The sequence below is a fragment of the Hippoglossus stenolepis genome, chromosome 2, assembly GCF_022539355.2.
Source record: "Hippoglossus stenolepis isolate QCI-W04-F060 chromosome 2, HSTE1.2, whole genome shotgun sequence".
NCBI classification, from domain to species: domain Eukaryota; kingdom Metazoa; phylum Chordata; class Actinopteri; order Pleuronectiformes; family Pleuronectidae; genus Hippoglossus; species Hippoglossus stenolepis.
Window position 1 is genome coordinate 26,870,576 of NC_061484.1, and position 14,572 is coordinate 26,885,147.

The following is a 14,572-nucleotide window of genomic DNA, read 5'->3' on the forward strand; positions in this document are numbered from 1 at the left end:
AGTCAGGAAATGGTGACGTTTTAAATCACACTGGGAACTTAAGCTCATACTCGGCAGTGGACAGAATATGAAACGGCACTCGAGCACCATTCAACCATTCTAATTCTCTTTCTGCCTCTTATCCACCTAAGGTCGGTTCCTTCTTTATGATCAACCTGTGCCTGGTCGTCATCGCCACCCAGTTCTCAGAGACCAAGCAGCGGGAGCACCAGCTGATGCAGGAGCAGAGGGCTCGGTGTTCGTCCTCCTCCACCCTCGCCAGTGAACCCGGGGACTGCTACGAAGCGCTCTTCCAGCTGGTCTGCCACTGCATCCGCAAGGCCCGGAGACAAACCGTGGCCCTCTTCAACACCCTGCGGGGGAAACCTCGCGGCTTCCGGGGCGCTGGAAGAGGCAGGGGAGGAGGAGGAGGGAGGGAGAGGAAGGCCAATGGACGAGAAGGACGTGAGAGGAGAGCAGTGCTGCGGCACGGTATGTACATTTCATATTTGAAGACGGTATTAGATGAGTGGTTTAACTACTTCAACAATTCAACAACCTCCATTTTGCACCATCTCAGGTCCTCCCTGTCCCCACCGTAATAAACCTGACCACGCCGCACCCGGTCAACCCATGGCCCTCACCGCCGCCTCGGCATCTGACGGCTGCCATCGGTGCGCCGCGGCCCTGGCACTCACTGACGGTGTGGGACCCGTTCGCAGTGCGACCAGTGGGGAGCCAGAGGAGGGCGCTGTGGAGGAAACGGACAGGGAGGGGGTACAGGCCGGTGGTAATGAGAAGGACAAGAAAGACGAGGACGGGGCAAGGGGCTGTAATCCTAAGAAACAGTGCGAGGATCTGTGGTGCGACACGAGGAGGAAGCTGTGGGGCATCGTGGAGAGCAAGTACTTCAACCGGGGCATCATGATCGCCATCCTGATCAACACCATCAGTATGGGAATCGAACACCATGAGCAGGTAAGGACAGCTGCAACCGTTCCCTCTCGTTCATTTATTCTCTTTCTTTTCTGCATTATCTGTGTAATTCTCTCTTTATGTGGAAATAAGACATTAGTTAATTCATCAAGAACTAGTTGAGACTTTTCTTAAACACATGGGAATCTTCTTCTGTCTAAAGTAAGTATAGGACAAGTCTCTTTCCCAATAGGTTACGTGTACACACTATAGACTTTTGCATATAATCACATTTCTCTGGATTGGCAAGTGGAAACACTATCTGATTAAAACTCTGTGTGAAGAACTTTACTTTCACAACTTTCACAACAGGAAGATTCCCTCATGCTCGGAGGGAGGATTACCTCCATTAGCAGTAATGCTGTTCTTGTTGTTATTTATTTAATTACATTTGTGTGTGTGTGTACTAGCAAGCTGACGATGCAGGTTTGTGAATGGGGGGAATCCACAGCAGTTGTTTGAATATCTGCAGCTTCTCTCTGAGCGTACAGTTATTTTTTAACTGAACCGACCAGTTAACACATCATCATTCCACTGTCTTATTTCCAAACCTCTTTTTTACATCTATCTCTCTTTTTACCGGACCTCTTCTTCTTCTACCCTGTATAATATGGCTGTCAGGCCAAAAGAATAAATGTCTGCTCGCAGGTTGAGAACAAACAAGTACAGATTGTCCTCCGTCCATTTTTGTAAACGTATCTGCACAATAAATAATCCTTTGGTCTCGAAAGGGGACTAGAACCTCTAGTAGAACCTCTAGAACCTCAGATCACACTCCAAACGAGGGGTGTCTTTTAACTTCGACTTGTTTTATTCCCTCTCCCCCCCCCATATCCTGTCTCTTTGTGTCGCTCAGCTTTGTGCAATCTTTGTCTTTCCATCAATATTTTTCACTCTCGCTGTGCCACCGCCCACTCACGCCTGCCACCGCCGCAGTGGTGGGTCGTCTCTCATCTCGGGGGCGGCTAAAAATAGAGAGAAGAAGAAGAAGAGGGGCGGGGAGAGACTGTGCTTCTGTAATGGGGAGGAAGTAGCGAGCTGGAATGTCTGCGCTGTTTAACAAACCGGAGTCATGCCTCCGTCTGTGTGAACAATGGCATCAGAGGCTTAATCCGTCTCATCGCCGTGATCACCGTCCTGCTGAGAGACGCTTCCACCTGTCGCATCAGAGCTCAGCGGCTGTGTTGCTGTGGAGGAGCCGACAGGGAAATGAAAGTCCAAATGCATGTGCTTGAATTGCAGACACGTGCCACCAACGACTTTGTTAAGCAACCACACAATATTGGAGCATTGTTGGAAGATTTTCTGATTATTTATTCTTATATCTAAACTATGTAATTAGATATATATTGTTTCAACTGCCACAGAGCAATTCCACAACGTTGTATTCTCTCATTAAAGGTTTTAAAGATTCACTGAGCTGGAAAATAGTTTGCCACATGAGCGGCTCATATTCGGTCCCTGTGTGAATATACCTGTAGTGACAACATCACTGATGAATTATGCATCTGGAGACATATGGAAATGTTAGTAAGACGGTTGTGTCGTTGGAGGAGTGCCTGCTGAAAACAAAGTTAAAAATAAAACTTGGCAAATCACTTTGTCGAGGTAAAAATATCGAAGATTCATTTCTCGTATTAGTCGGGAGAAGAAACTGTTTTTTTGCCCTTTAGCAAAACACGTCATGTCTGTAATAGTTTAGTGTGTATGACTGAAAGCTTAGACAATAAACTGGCTGTTTTTAATTGAGACGGATGCAGCTCACGTTCAAAGTTCTGTCGTGTAGAGAACTCCCATCGGTTCAGAATGGACCATGAATTGTTCTTGACATCACAAGCGTGATCATAACTCCCGGGAACGCCGGTTTCTCCGATTGCTCAGGTGAGAAGACTCTTCAGAGGATTCAACATCTGGTCGGGGATTAATAATGCAGCAGCAGCGTGACGGGCACTTTGGAGATTTGACAGGGATGGATAGAGATCAAACAACGCTGCTAAACGCTTGTCTTTCGCTGCCAAAGTAAATATAAGAGAAAGAAATATCCCGATTGGTGTGAGCTGTGTGTGCAGCCGTGGTCACAGTCAAAATACTCAACAACACCCACATAGTTTCAGATTCTTTCGGGGGGGGGGAGGGGACGGCGTTATATGCAAATTCGATTCACCGAACAGCAGAAATAAACCATGTTTGTTTTTCACGAGCAAAGAAAAGTAGGTCGGAGAAATCAAAAATAAAATTATAATTGGGTTTTTAGAGGAGAGTAAATAAAAGCACAAAAAAAAATGAAGATTAATGCAACACACAAGGATTCGAATTAGGCAGAAGCTGAGACACTGTTGTGAGGCTGTTCTTCATCGACATTAAAAGACGATCAATGCATTGGGAAAAATAAACCCACCTACTGAACCCACCAGTTGCCTTCACCGACATATAGAACTAGCTTTTGGTTTGTAAGTTACCACATTGGTTCGGTAGTTTAAACTTTTTATTTAGCTCGTTTCAGAAGTACATAATGTTCACTTTCCTAAATCCGCTGTGAGTCCTACGTGTGACATCAAACCCCAGCTCTTGTTATCTTATTCCATACATCAGCCAACCAGAAAAACGCACGTCCTCAGATCTGTTCCCAGGTCTGCTGTAATGGATCTCCAGGGGCTGCCAGTGCTGTTGGGCTGGTCTGCAAACAGCGGTCGGCCGTCACATCGTTACCGACACTGGTGGCCACGCATCATTAGCCAGTGTTTTCACACCGCTAAACACTCATTAGTACCGACAAACACACACATGCATACATGCAGCAGTACAAACACACAAAGGCGACAGACACACACAGCAAGACGTGTAAAACGCAAAACACACACAGTGCTCCTTCATTCTGGGGCGGTGAAATGTCAGAAGTGTCATTGTTGAAGTTGCACAGGAGCCGTGTGGAAGAGTGACGAGCTGGAAATCATGATTGTGCCAAATTTAGCTCCGGGTGTGTGTGTGTGTGTGTGTGTGTGTGTGTGTGTGTGTGTGTGTGTGTGTGTGTGTGTGTGTGTGTGTGTGTGTGTGTGTGTGTGTGTGTGTGTGTGTGTGTGTGTGTGTGTGTGTGTGTGTGTGTGTGTGTGTCAGACAGACTTAAGGGGGAAAAGAACTCAAACAATGTCAAAGCGGCTGAAAAACATCGATTCGCATTAACAACATGACAGTGACAGCTACTAACAGAGATTGAAGTATATTGCAAAGCCACATGGTAGAAGGCAAAAATAATAAATGAATACATCCAACCCTTTCCCTGCCAGTGCAGAAGTGTTAACACGACTGAGTGGACTTGCTACATGCTGGCAGTGTGGGGAAGTGCTAATTTCTATCAAATGAACAATTGCTTTTCTTCCGCTGGATTTCTTACATCAGAGATTTCCAGAACGTTCCTGGGAACAATTTGTTTCCCGAGGTGCAAGGGAGAGAAAAATGTTGGACCTGTTTAATGGAAGCATCTGCAGCATCCATAATTGATGACAAAATGTGTTATGTGTGAGTTAGAGGGGAGCAAACTCATACGTCTTTAGACTGCAGCAAACCAGGATATGTTTGCGGGCTATACTCTCTACTGCCTGAAACGGATGTGTGTGTGTGTGTGTGCGGGTGTGTAGTTGTGTGTGAAAGCTTTTGTCGTCCACTAATCGATTTGGACTTTTGGATCAATGCGGAGTAAAATGTCTGATAACCAGACAAAGAACAGATCAATAAACAGACGGGAGGGAAGCAAGTGACAATGTGGGGTCGAATTCTTTTTTAATCTCTTGCTATAAAACACAGTGAAGTCATGACTGACTGCAGCAGCTTGGTACATCACCAACGTGACCGTGTCCCTGCAGATAACCAGTCTCTTCTGTCGGCTCACTCTCTTCAGTTCCTGTCCCATGTTACTAAACTGGCTTAGTTCCTAATTTTGAGCCGTTTTAGAGCCTAACAGCATCTGTAACAGTCCGACCAGCCAGTCGTCTTGTTTCTCTGATGGTACAACAAGAGGTCAAACTTTTCCCTGTTCCAGTGCAAACAGGTGCTTTCACACCAGCCTCGTTTGGTCCTGACCTTAGGACTTTTCAGTTTAGTCTGATCACAGTATGGACGGTGCCTCAGACCACGATCCAGACCAACGGACCAAAACATCAGTCCGACCCAAAGAGGTGCTCTCAGTGCAGATCAATCTGAACCATGTTAAAGTTCATTTGCAGCGCAAACATACTTTGTTGGATAGTTTGGACTTAAAGAGTTTGGACTTAAAAACACTCAGCAAGTTATCGCAAGCATTTATGACCAATGTCCTGTGAGCATGCTAAGTAGACTCTTCCTCAAACAAACTAGTATTATTGTTAACCTGTTAAAATGCTAGTAGCAGAAGTGTTACGGTTGTAAACGTGCTTACAGTCAGTGTAGCTGTGTCTCAATTCAGGGGCCATCATTCTTTGGAGGCTGCATTTCAAGACTGATTCCATCACAGTGACACAACCAGGCTTCATCTCAGCTCCTTCAAATGCAGCTGAGTGGAAGTACGACAAAAGTGGAAGTAGAAGTAGGACTGAGTGGAAGTATGAGTGGAAGTACGACAAAAGTGGAAGTAGAAGTAGGACTGAGTGGAAGTACGACAAAACTAACGAGCGGGACAGGTGGTCAAAGTGGACCACGGGGGTGTAGACCACGTCCCCTGAAGGAGGTGACCCACGAAAAAGGACACAGCTTATGTTAACGTACTTTAAGAGATGAAAGTTTAGCTGAGGCCAAAAAGGTATAGGTCAAAAATGGCCTTGAAAAGTTACTATATAAATGAGAAGTCATTGCAACAGCAATATAGCTGTTGCTCTGGTGCCTGTTTGCCTAATTAGCTGTCAGGATGCAACACAAGCAAAGTTTTCACTTTGTAAAACTCTATTCGTCTATTGAGTTTTCCAGTGTGTAATGAACCCTGCAGCCCCAGTGGCAGCTGAGTGGCCCTGGATATTTGTATTTGTCTGCTTGTTAACTTTCCCTTTGCTCTGTTTCTTCTCTTCCTCAGCCAGACGAGCTCACCAACGTCCTGGAGATCTGCAACATCGTCTTCACCAGCATGTTCTCCCTGGAGATGATCCTCAAGCTCACGGCCTTCGGTTCTTTCAGCTACCTGCGGAACCCGTACAATGTGTTTGACGGAGTCATCGTCATCATAAGGTACAACTGAGGCTGTTTGAACCCTGCATTCGTTCTGATTACTCACTTCAGGCATGCTACACCTACATTACTGCCACACATCAGCATACACTATAGGTATGAGCCAGTGGTATCATATGCTGTGAAAACAAAGTTAATGTTCTGAGGTTCTAGGCCCAATTTCTGTGCATAATTCAGTTTTAAAAATACACATATAGATCATAATTACAAGCTATAAGTGTCCTGAATATACTGTTTTGACTAAACACGGCCTTCGGAGGACAAAACAAACACTGACAGGTGTGCAGTAATTCGGATACATGCTTCTTTTAGTTTCCCCGATCATTATAGAAAGACAACCTGCAGTTAAATAATTCACGTCATGCTTTGTCAAGCTGTCATCCACCTCCTGCCAAGTGCAAATGTGCCACCTGCATGTGACTGAATGCCAAAGTCAGACAGCAGCAAACAAGCTCTGTCTTTTGTCGTGTTCGCCCGGAGCCTCAGGTGAGTGGCTCTGCTTTTGATCTGCGGGCGTTTTCCTTTTTTTGTTCCAATTCATTTGGCTGAGCACCGTTGTCTATGATCCCCATTATAAACCCTGAGATCAAATACACATCAAAGCAAATAAATCTGAACGAGATCAAATGTGCAGCCCGTCACAGAAGATCCACGTCGATTGAACATATCTACGTCCGTCTTCTCATGTCTCGCTCCACATCTCCCCTCTCTTCATCCGTCTGAATGTCCTCAGCCATTCATACGAAGCTCCTCTGTCAAGCTTCCCCCTATTCAACGTTTGCTAAAGCATCGCCAAAGCTTTTTTTGATGCTCTGAGTGGAACCTTTGAAGGCCACCTCCATTAGAAGACGCATTTCTTTAAAGCCACTCGCTGATGGCTCTGTGCTCATGTTGAATGTCCCACAGGGCCAAAGGGAAAGACTCCTGTGATCTCTGGTTTGTGATACCTCTTCTGCAACAAACAGCAATTGTTAAGAGCTTCAGATGTCCAATATTCAAAGAATTGTAAGTGAACATTACTCTAAGATATGATAAAACAAGGCTTTTGTCCATTTCATGTTCACCGTTCCCGTCCCTATGGAAGGTGGAAGAGTACCTCATTTTCACTGGCGTTATTCGTCTGGTCCTGCACCGCCCATCTTTTTTAATTTGGCACAAGGCGCCTCCAACGCAGCGTGGATTGAACTGGAGGTCTGCAAAAACGTCCGCCTCTATGACAGAGATCCCCAGAGAGTTGGAGTGATTTACAGAGACCGTTGGTAGAGAAGAGGAATTCTGCAGGAAACTATTGAAAACCCCTCAGCAGGCGGATTGTCAAAGCAACAAAGGCTCTGAGGCGGTGCTCCTGGGTTCTTTTCAGCGGCTACGCCTTTATTCAAGTATAAAAAAGAAAGGTGTTGTGGTGCAGCACTTTTATATTTTTTTACTTTTTCTATCACACATCCTTCACACTGTGATGGAACAACCAGCAGGGGCGATTTGGGGTTCAGCGTCTTGCCCAAGGACACTTTGACTTGCTCTATCCCTCGAGCCACAGCCGCCCTGTACCTGATCCCTGGTTAAAAATGTGGATTATTGGAGCTGTGGTGTTTGGGTTTAAAGTGAATTCTAAGTAAAGATGTGGGGCTTGTCTTTCTCTCTCTTGCTGAGCCTCAATCATCTATTCAGCATCATCCACACTGACCTTCTAGTAAGTGGAGGACTGAGCCACAGCCACTGTCCCACCAAAATAACAGCATATGGTTCAAAAGCACAAAGGACAGCCTCCAACATGATCATACACTTGAATTAACACCTCTGAAATGCAGAAGTGAGGATTCGATGCAGCTACTTTGTTAACTTCTATGTGTTAATGGTGCCGATCCGGACTTGAAGGGTAATTTAGAAGCGTTTCTCTTGTCTTTGTGTTCTGTGTTCATCTGATCAGTGTGTGTGAGATCGTGGGCCAGTCCGACGGCGGCCTGTCTGTGCTGCGGACCTTCAGGCTGCTGAGGGTCCTGAAGCTGGTGAGGTTCATGCCGGCGCTGAGGAGACAGCTCGTCGTCCTCATGAAGACCATGGACAACGTGGCCACCTTCTGCATGCTGCTCATGCTCTTCATCTTCATCTTCAGGTGAGGTTTAACATGTGCGTGCTGCATGTGTCCTGTTCTGATGCATCTGATCGTAGATTATATGAATCTTTGATTCTCCTGCTTTTCATCGCCCGACAAATGTGAAGGTGCATGAAGGTTTTTTCTTTCAACAGTGATTTATTTTGGCCTTTTTCAGGGAGATAGAAAAGACAGAGCTCCTTCTTTTACCTTGTGCTTTTCTGTGCACGTGTCTGTGCCGGCCTGTGTGTGTGTTTTTAAAGTCCTGTGCATTTGCTCAACAGTTGCTATTGAAATGCAGGTCGCAGTGTTTCGCAGCAGCTATTAACCCCGGGTGCAAAATAATGAGCAGACACTTGAAAATCTGGTTAGGCTTTAACAAGCAGACACTTAAGTAACTGAAGCAACATCATACGCAGACAACTGAAGACACTCGAGCTCTGTGATGGCAGCACTCTGAAAGCATAAATGGTCTCTCAGGGGATAATCAATGGCCGAAGGCTTCAGTGTCTTTGTTTCCGTCCCTTTTCATTTCTACTTGCCACTCGAGCTCGGCCCTTTGATTTCATAAGAGGAAACAACCCTGAGTTAATCACAACTTACTCTCAAATCTGTATTTTTATGTGTTCAGACGCACAGAAGGTCAATTGACAAGTACAAGCATTTAATCTAGTACATACCCAGCATCTTTTATAAAATAGATGCATTCTGGGTAAAGTCTGAGCTCTGAAAACGTTGAGGTTTGATAACTTGGCTTTTCAGAGCCTTGCTCATGACAATGTTGTTTTCAGGTGCTGGTTACAATCATTTTTACTCATAGTGTTTACAGTTGGATTCTGTATTAGGACTATTGGATCCCCTGCAAAGAATGATTATCCATTTCACAATTGCATGCAATTACCTGCGAAAGACCTTTTCTATTGCTTTTACATGATACGTGTGGAGCTTTACTTATCATGTGTGTGACAACAAATCCATTGAGGCAGAGAGCATCTTATGTAACGGGGCTTTGGGGCTCAGTCACATTCTACATTAGTATTCATCTTCATAATCCCAGAGAAGAAAGTGCAGAAACAACTGCTAACACACAGACATGTATATTAGAAGGCAGCATTTATAAAATCTGAAACAGCTGATACATATATTAAATTATTAGTCCAGTAAGAGCATATGTTGCTGTTTCGGTGTTTATGGTATAAGGACCTAATCCGAGGCTGTGGTTGTGTTGCAGTATCCTGGGGATGCACATCTTCGGCTGTAAGTTCAGTCTTAAGACGGAGACGGGGGACACTGTGCCGGACAGGAAAAACTTTGACTCCCTCCTCTGGGCCATTGTCACTGTTTTCCAGGTAAACAACACATCACTGCAGAGAAACACAGGAACACACAACCCAGCAATTCTACTCCACAAATTAAATATATGGAGGTGACTTTCTTGCACTTCTCTCAAGTGTGTTTTCATCTCCCTCAGATTCTGACCCAGGAGGACTGGAACGTGGTTTTGTACAACGGCATGGCAGCGACTTCGCCGCTTGCAGCTCTTTACTTTGTGGCCCTCATGACCTTCGGAAACTACGTCCTCTTCAACCTGCTGGTGGCCATCTTGGTTGAGGGTTTTCAGGCAGAGGTAAGGGAACAAGTTTTGCCGGCAGGATTTAATCTTATTTCCACAATGTCCACATTTTAACTTCGGTCTGATGGCTGATGAAGGTTTTAAACTGTCAGATTCGGAGGGAAATCACTTTTCCCCCTTGAATTTCTCTTTGTTGCAGTCTGGCTGTCGTGCAAACTTTCCATAGCTGAGTTATCCATATCCTCTCCATCCATCCCATCATTCTGCAACATGACGTCTTTTTCCGTGGACAGCTGACATCCATCTGTCTGTGAAAAGTGCAGATCTTCACCTCTGGCAGAGACCTTTGCAGCTTTAATCCGTCTGGGCTCTTGTGTCCTGCTGATTTCCATAATGTCAGAGTGGAGCAGATTGATATGAGCAGAGGAAACTGATCCTAATGGACCGAACCACCAGATGCTCGTCTAGACTTTACAGTTTCTTGAAGCCGACAATTCATCGTTCACTGCTGAGTTGATAATGGGGCGAACTCGTGTAATTCAGTATATCAGTCATGTTCTCATCCAGTGAACCAGAAGCCATTAAACTCTATGTAACCTGATCAAACGTCTGATAATATCACATGTCTTAGTTACATTATTCAAAATCATATTATCAAATTATACTGAATAAGAAAATCATGAATGAAAACAAATAAATGAAACATAAAATACCCTCAGATTTTCTATTATTATATTCTGAGATAACTTCTATTTCTGAGGAGCATAACTTCATAAAAGCAGCCCAATAATAAAAGGGTCATGTCTGTGTTGTCCTGAAGAAATAATAACGACTCTATTGGCCACACTTATAATTTAAGGTTATTTATTAGAGACATTATGAGCATAATCATGGTGCATTAAAAACAACAGTGGAAAATACTACCGTCAACTGTCAGACTGGCAGACTTATCATTGGAAAACTGCAAAACCCAATTTAGTTTTCACACGCCGATCAAAGCATCATCATCTTCTCGGTGTTGTCGCTGTGATTTGCGTCTTGGAGGAGAAACACGGACACGAATCAGCTTTTGATTGATCTTTTTTTTAAACAACCAAACAAAGCACAGCCGTCAGTCTCTCCCTCCGTCTCTGTCTCTCCGTCCTCCGCTCATCCTCGCTCTGTCTGCTTCTGCGACGCACGAGGGATTATTGAGTCAATTTACTCCAGATTTTCCCATCGTGACGACTGACGGGGGGGAAACCCCATCGGTCTGGGGTCACTGGAGTAGAGATTGAGGTTCCACTGATGGAATCATCTAAGACACAACACAGATCTGTGCCACAAACAGACGTCATCAAGAGTTGGTTGTGGGTGGGGGGAGCAGGGTCTTGAACCGGTGTCACGTCGCAGATTAAAGGTCACGAGTCACACAAGTAGAACGAGCCTCGTGTAATCGATTCCACCTTTTCTCCCTCTCTCATTCCGCTCTTCGTTTCTCGCCTCTTCATCTCCAGGGTGACGCCAATCGCTCTTACTCGGACGACGACCGCTCGTCCTCCAACTTTGACGAGAGCGAGAGACACGACTCCATTAAGTTGTCTGGTGAGACCACGTTTCCTTTCCAAAGCTTTTATCCCACTCAGTTGACAATTTATTAGTTTTATATCAAAGCCTGTCAAAACAAGGGTCACATTTAAATCATATGAATATTTTTTTTTCCCCGATCAAGATCCATGAATTATTACCTTGTAATTTGAAATTCTTTTTTGACCCATTTAGCATCCGTCCACCAACTTTCATGGAAAAACATGAAGTATATTTTGCGTAATCCTGCTGACAAACAAACAAACAAACAACAGAGGTGACAACAGATCTGCAATAAATATTATTTCTTTACCTTATGGTCATGGTGAGCTCTGAAGTTTGTGTGACTGTTGACGTATATCGTGATTAGGTGTAATAAGGTCTATTCTTGCCTGCATCAGTTTAATAAATTCAAGCTGAACCTCCTCCCCTGGCGATTGAGTGTATATATTGAAGTATTTGTTGAAGTTGTATAACCAATCAACCAAGTAGAGAGAATTCTTTTCCCTAAATTTAAAAATCTAAATGTCAGCATCAGTCAAAAATACGTGTCTGTTCATTTAAAGTGTCACAAACACAGGCAACAAACAAATATATATTCAAAGCACGATTTCCAAAAGTGTAATTTGTTCAAGAAAAAGTAAATGTTGCCTCTTTCAATTGTTTGTTTGTTCTTCCTTTAAATGGCAGATCCTTGGATTTCTGTGTTGTGTTTGAGTTTGACTCAGCACTAACACCACAATCCAAACCACAGATTTCCTCATTTATGTCAAAACAGAACAAGATGCCCGACAATCTGCTCGCATCTCACATTTAAGTCTTTGTTTCCCTGCGAGGCTTATTCAGAAATAAAGAAGGCTGGATGTGCTCAAACCACAAAAAAACTAAAGTAAGACACGTCTCCGTGCCAAAGGCTTACAAACTTGCAGAAAGCTGGAGAACAGCCAGCGGTCCTCAAATATGAATGAGATCTATCTTTATCCAGAGCTCACAATGAACCTGTTCCAGATATTCAGCCTCCGTCAACAAACCCAGCAAACAGCCGAGCACAGAGAAGATTAAACAGGAGTTCAGAGACCGGAGGATTCACTTCCAGACAGTAGGAGTGGGCTTCTGGTGCAGAGGACATGTGATCTCTGCAGTGCAGTGGATCTAACCCGGCTCCGTTTTCTTTATAGAAGGACAGAAAACAAGGCGTTTCACTTGAGCTGTTGTCCGTGTGTAGTTTTAAAGAGACTCTGCAGCTTTTTCTGCCTCTGAACCAGCGACAGGTTTTCCTAAGGTCATAGTGATCTGATTTTCTTGTGAACATTATATATCTGTAACACCCATTAGGCAAAAAACATTGGACTCAACTAACGTTTTGATTTTTAAGCTTTCGAACATTTGTGATTTCTAAATATATAAAAACAACTTCCCAAAGACTTTCATGAGCTTGGCACTTCTCTGTCTTTCTCAATTTAAAAATGTGCTTTTACTGTGATGGCTCCTTCTGTTTCCTGCAGATCAAATGTAATTCTGGAAAAGGAAATGAAATCTGAGGGGGAATTAGAATCAGACAGAATTTATTTATAATAATTACAGGATTGAGCTGATTTGGCAACATCACGGCCAACTGTATACAAGTAATTCAGAATCTGGGTGTATATGTTATGTATAAGTATGTGTTTGAGTGAAACACTGAGCTCCTTCTGTCCGACTCCCTCCAGACCCAAGGATCTGCACCTTGACGCCCAACGGCCACCTGGAGCTGGGCGCTCTCTCAGGACCCCGAGGATCCTACTCCTCCGAGAGGCGGAGCTTCACCATCGAGTCCAGGAAGAGCAGCGTGATGAGCCTGGGCAAGAGCAGCCTGGAGAGACGCTCCCTCTCTCTGGTACTCATTCACACACGGAATATGAGCTTAGATTAAATCAAGTCTCCTTAAAATAAATCAAGCGGCACTTAATTGCACACACACTTCTAGACATCAGTTCCATTTCATCAAGTTTTTAGATTTATTCCCTGGGGACAACAATGATGAAGAAAGTTAAAAATTCCTGGATCCACCCACCTGAACCAGATCCGCCCTCACATTTAACAGCTTGACCCATTAATTCACCAAGTTTCGTGGAACTCGGTTCGGTTATCGTTGTGTTTGAAGTTAAATGTTCGAAGGAGAGTCGCTTCTCGTGCTAGAAGGTGGCGGCAAAGAAAGTTTGGAAAAGAGAGAAACACTGATGGAACCGACACGCAACACCACACGCAGTTATTTTGTCAAAACGGCCGTAGTAGAGTTTGTGCGGTTCTCCTCGTTCTAATGTGATCGTTGCTGCACCCTGCTGTCTGCACACTGTAGTGTACATGCACACGTATATACCCAGGAAACACACAAACACGGTGCGTGCGCCCCAGCAGTTGTGCCTAATGAACCAAAACCTAGAGGAAGAGAGAGGAGCTGAAACATTTCTGCACGGTTGCCATGGCAACTTCTATTAATTGACTGCTCCTATCCTCTGTTTATCCACAGCGAACGCTAGAGAAGCAGAGAAGAAATGACAGAGAGAGGGGTAGAGAGTGGGGGGGAAGCATAGACAGGACGATAAAGAGGAGTAAATAAAACACAGAGGGATGAGGAGCTGTAGTTTAGCGACGCTCACCTCCGAGGTTTCGTGTAAAACGCAGCAGGAGGTGAAGACGTCGATATCAGAAGTCGTCGGCTGCATCGCTCAAAACCAAACAGGCTTCAGAATAAAAGCAGCACGGTTGTTTGTGAAGAATGTTTTCCTGCATTCGAAATATTGGCGTCTCTGTTTTATCATCTTTGACCTGTGATCAGCTCCATTTGTTCGCTGGGTGGTTTGTTTATTCCTCTGGCTGATAAATTACATCAGATTCAGATGCATCAGTCTGTCGCTGCTGCTGCACAATCACAGATTCATTCATCTGTGTAATGGGCACTCTGCTTCATTTAATGGGTCATTTGTCCATGTGTCTCCCAGGATAGGTCAGACAGTGAATAGATTATGATGAAATAATGTTGATCCATAGAAAATTGAAAACAAGAAGTTGATGGATTCTAGTCTTGAACAGTCTCCTTAGGAAACCACATTTAAATCCAATGGATCCAGAGTTTTATTTGGATCTGGAGCACATTTTTACACATAAGCTGTTTCTGAATTCAGGAGCCACCTCCCTCGAAAACACAACTTCACTTT

The 14,572-nt window shown here is 44.3% G+C and overlaps 1 protein-coding gene across 1 annotated transcript in view; it reads left to right on the top strand.

The window, feature by feature from the left end:
- Positions 1–14,572, top strand: part of LOC118100681 (voltage-dependent T-type calcium channel subunit alpha-1I) — a 122,439-nt gene that overhangs the window by 60,975 nt on the left and 46,892 nt on the right. Inside the window, exons 8-15 of the mRNA XM_047337885.1 lie at positions 132–471; positions 560–957; positions 5,993–6,144; positions 8,072–8,257; positions 9,468–9,585; positions 9,708–9,863; positions 11,306–11,393; positions 13,085–13,251. Coding sequence (XP_047193841.1) covers positions 132–471; positions 560–957; positions 5,993–6,144; positions 8,072–8,257; positions 9,468–9,585; positions 9,708–9,863; positions 11,306–11,393; positions 13,085–13,251 — 1,605 coding nt within the window. The remainder of the gene's footprint in view (positions 1–131; positions 472–559; positions 958–5,992; positions 6,145–8,071; positions 8,258–9,467; positions 9,586–9,707; positions 9,864–11,305; positions 11,394–13,084; positions 13,252–14,572) is intronic.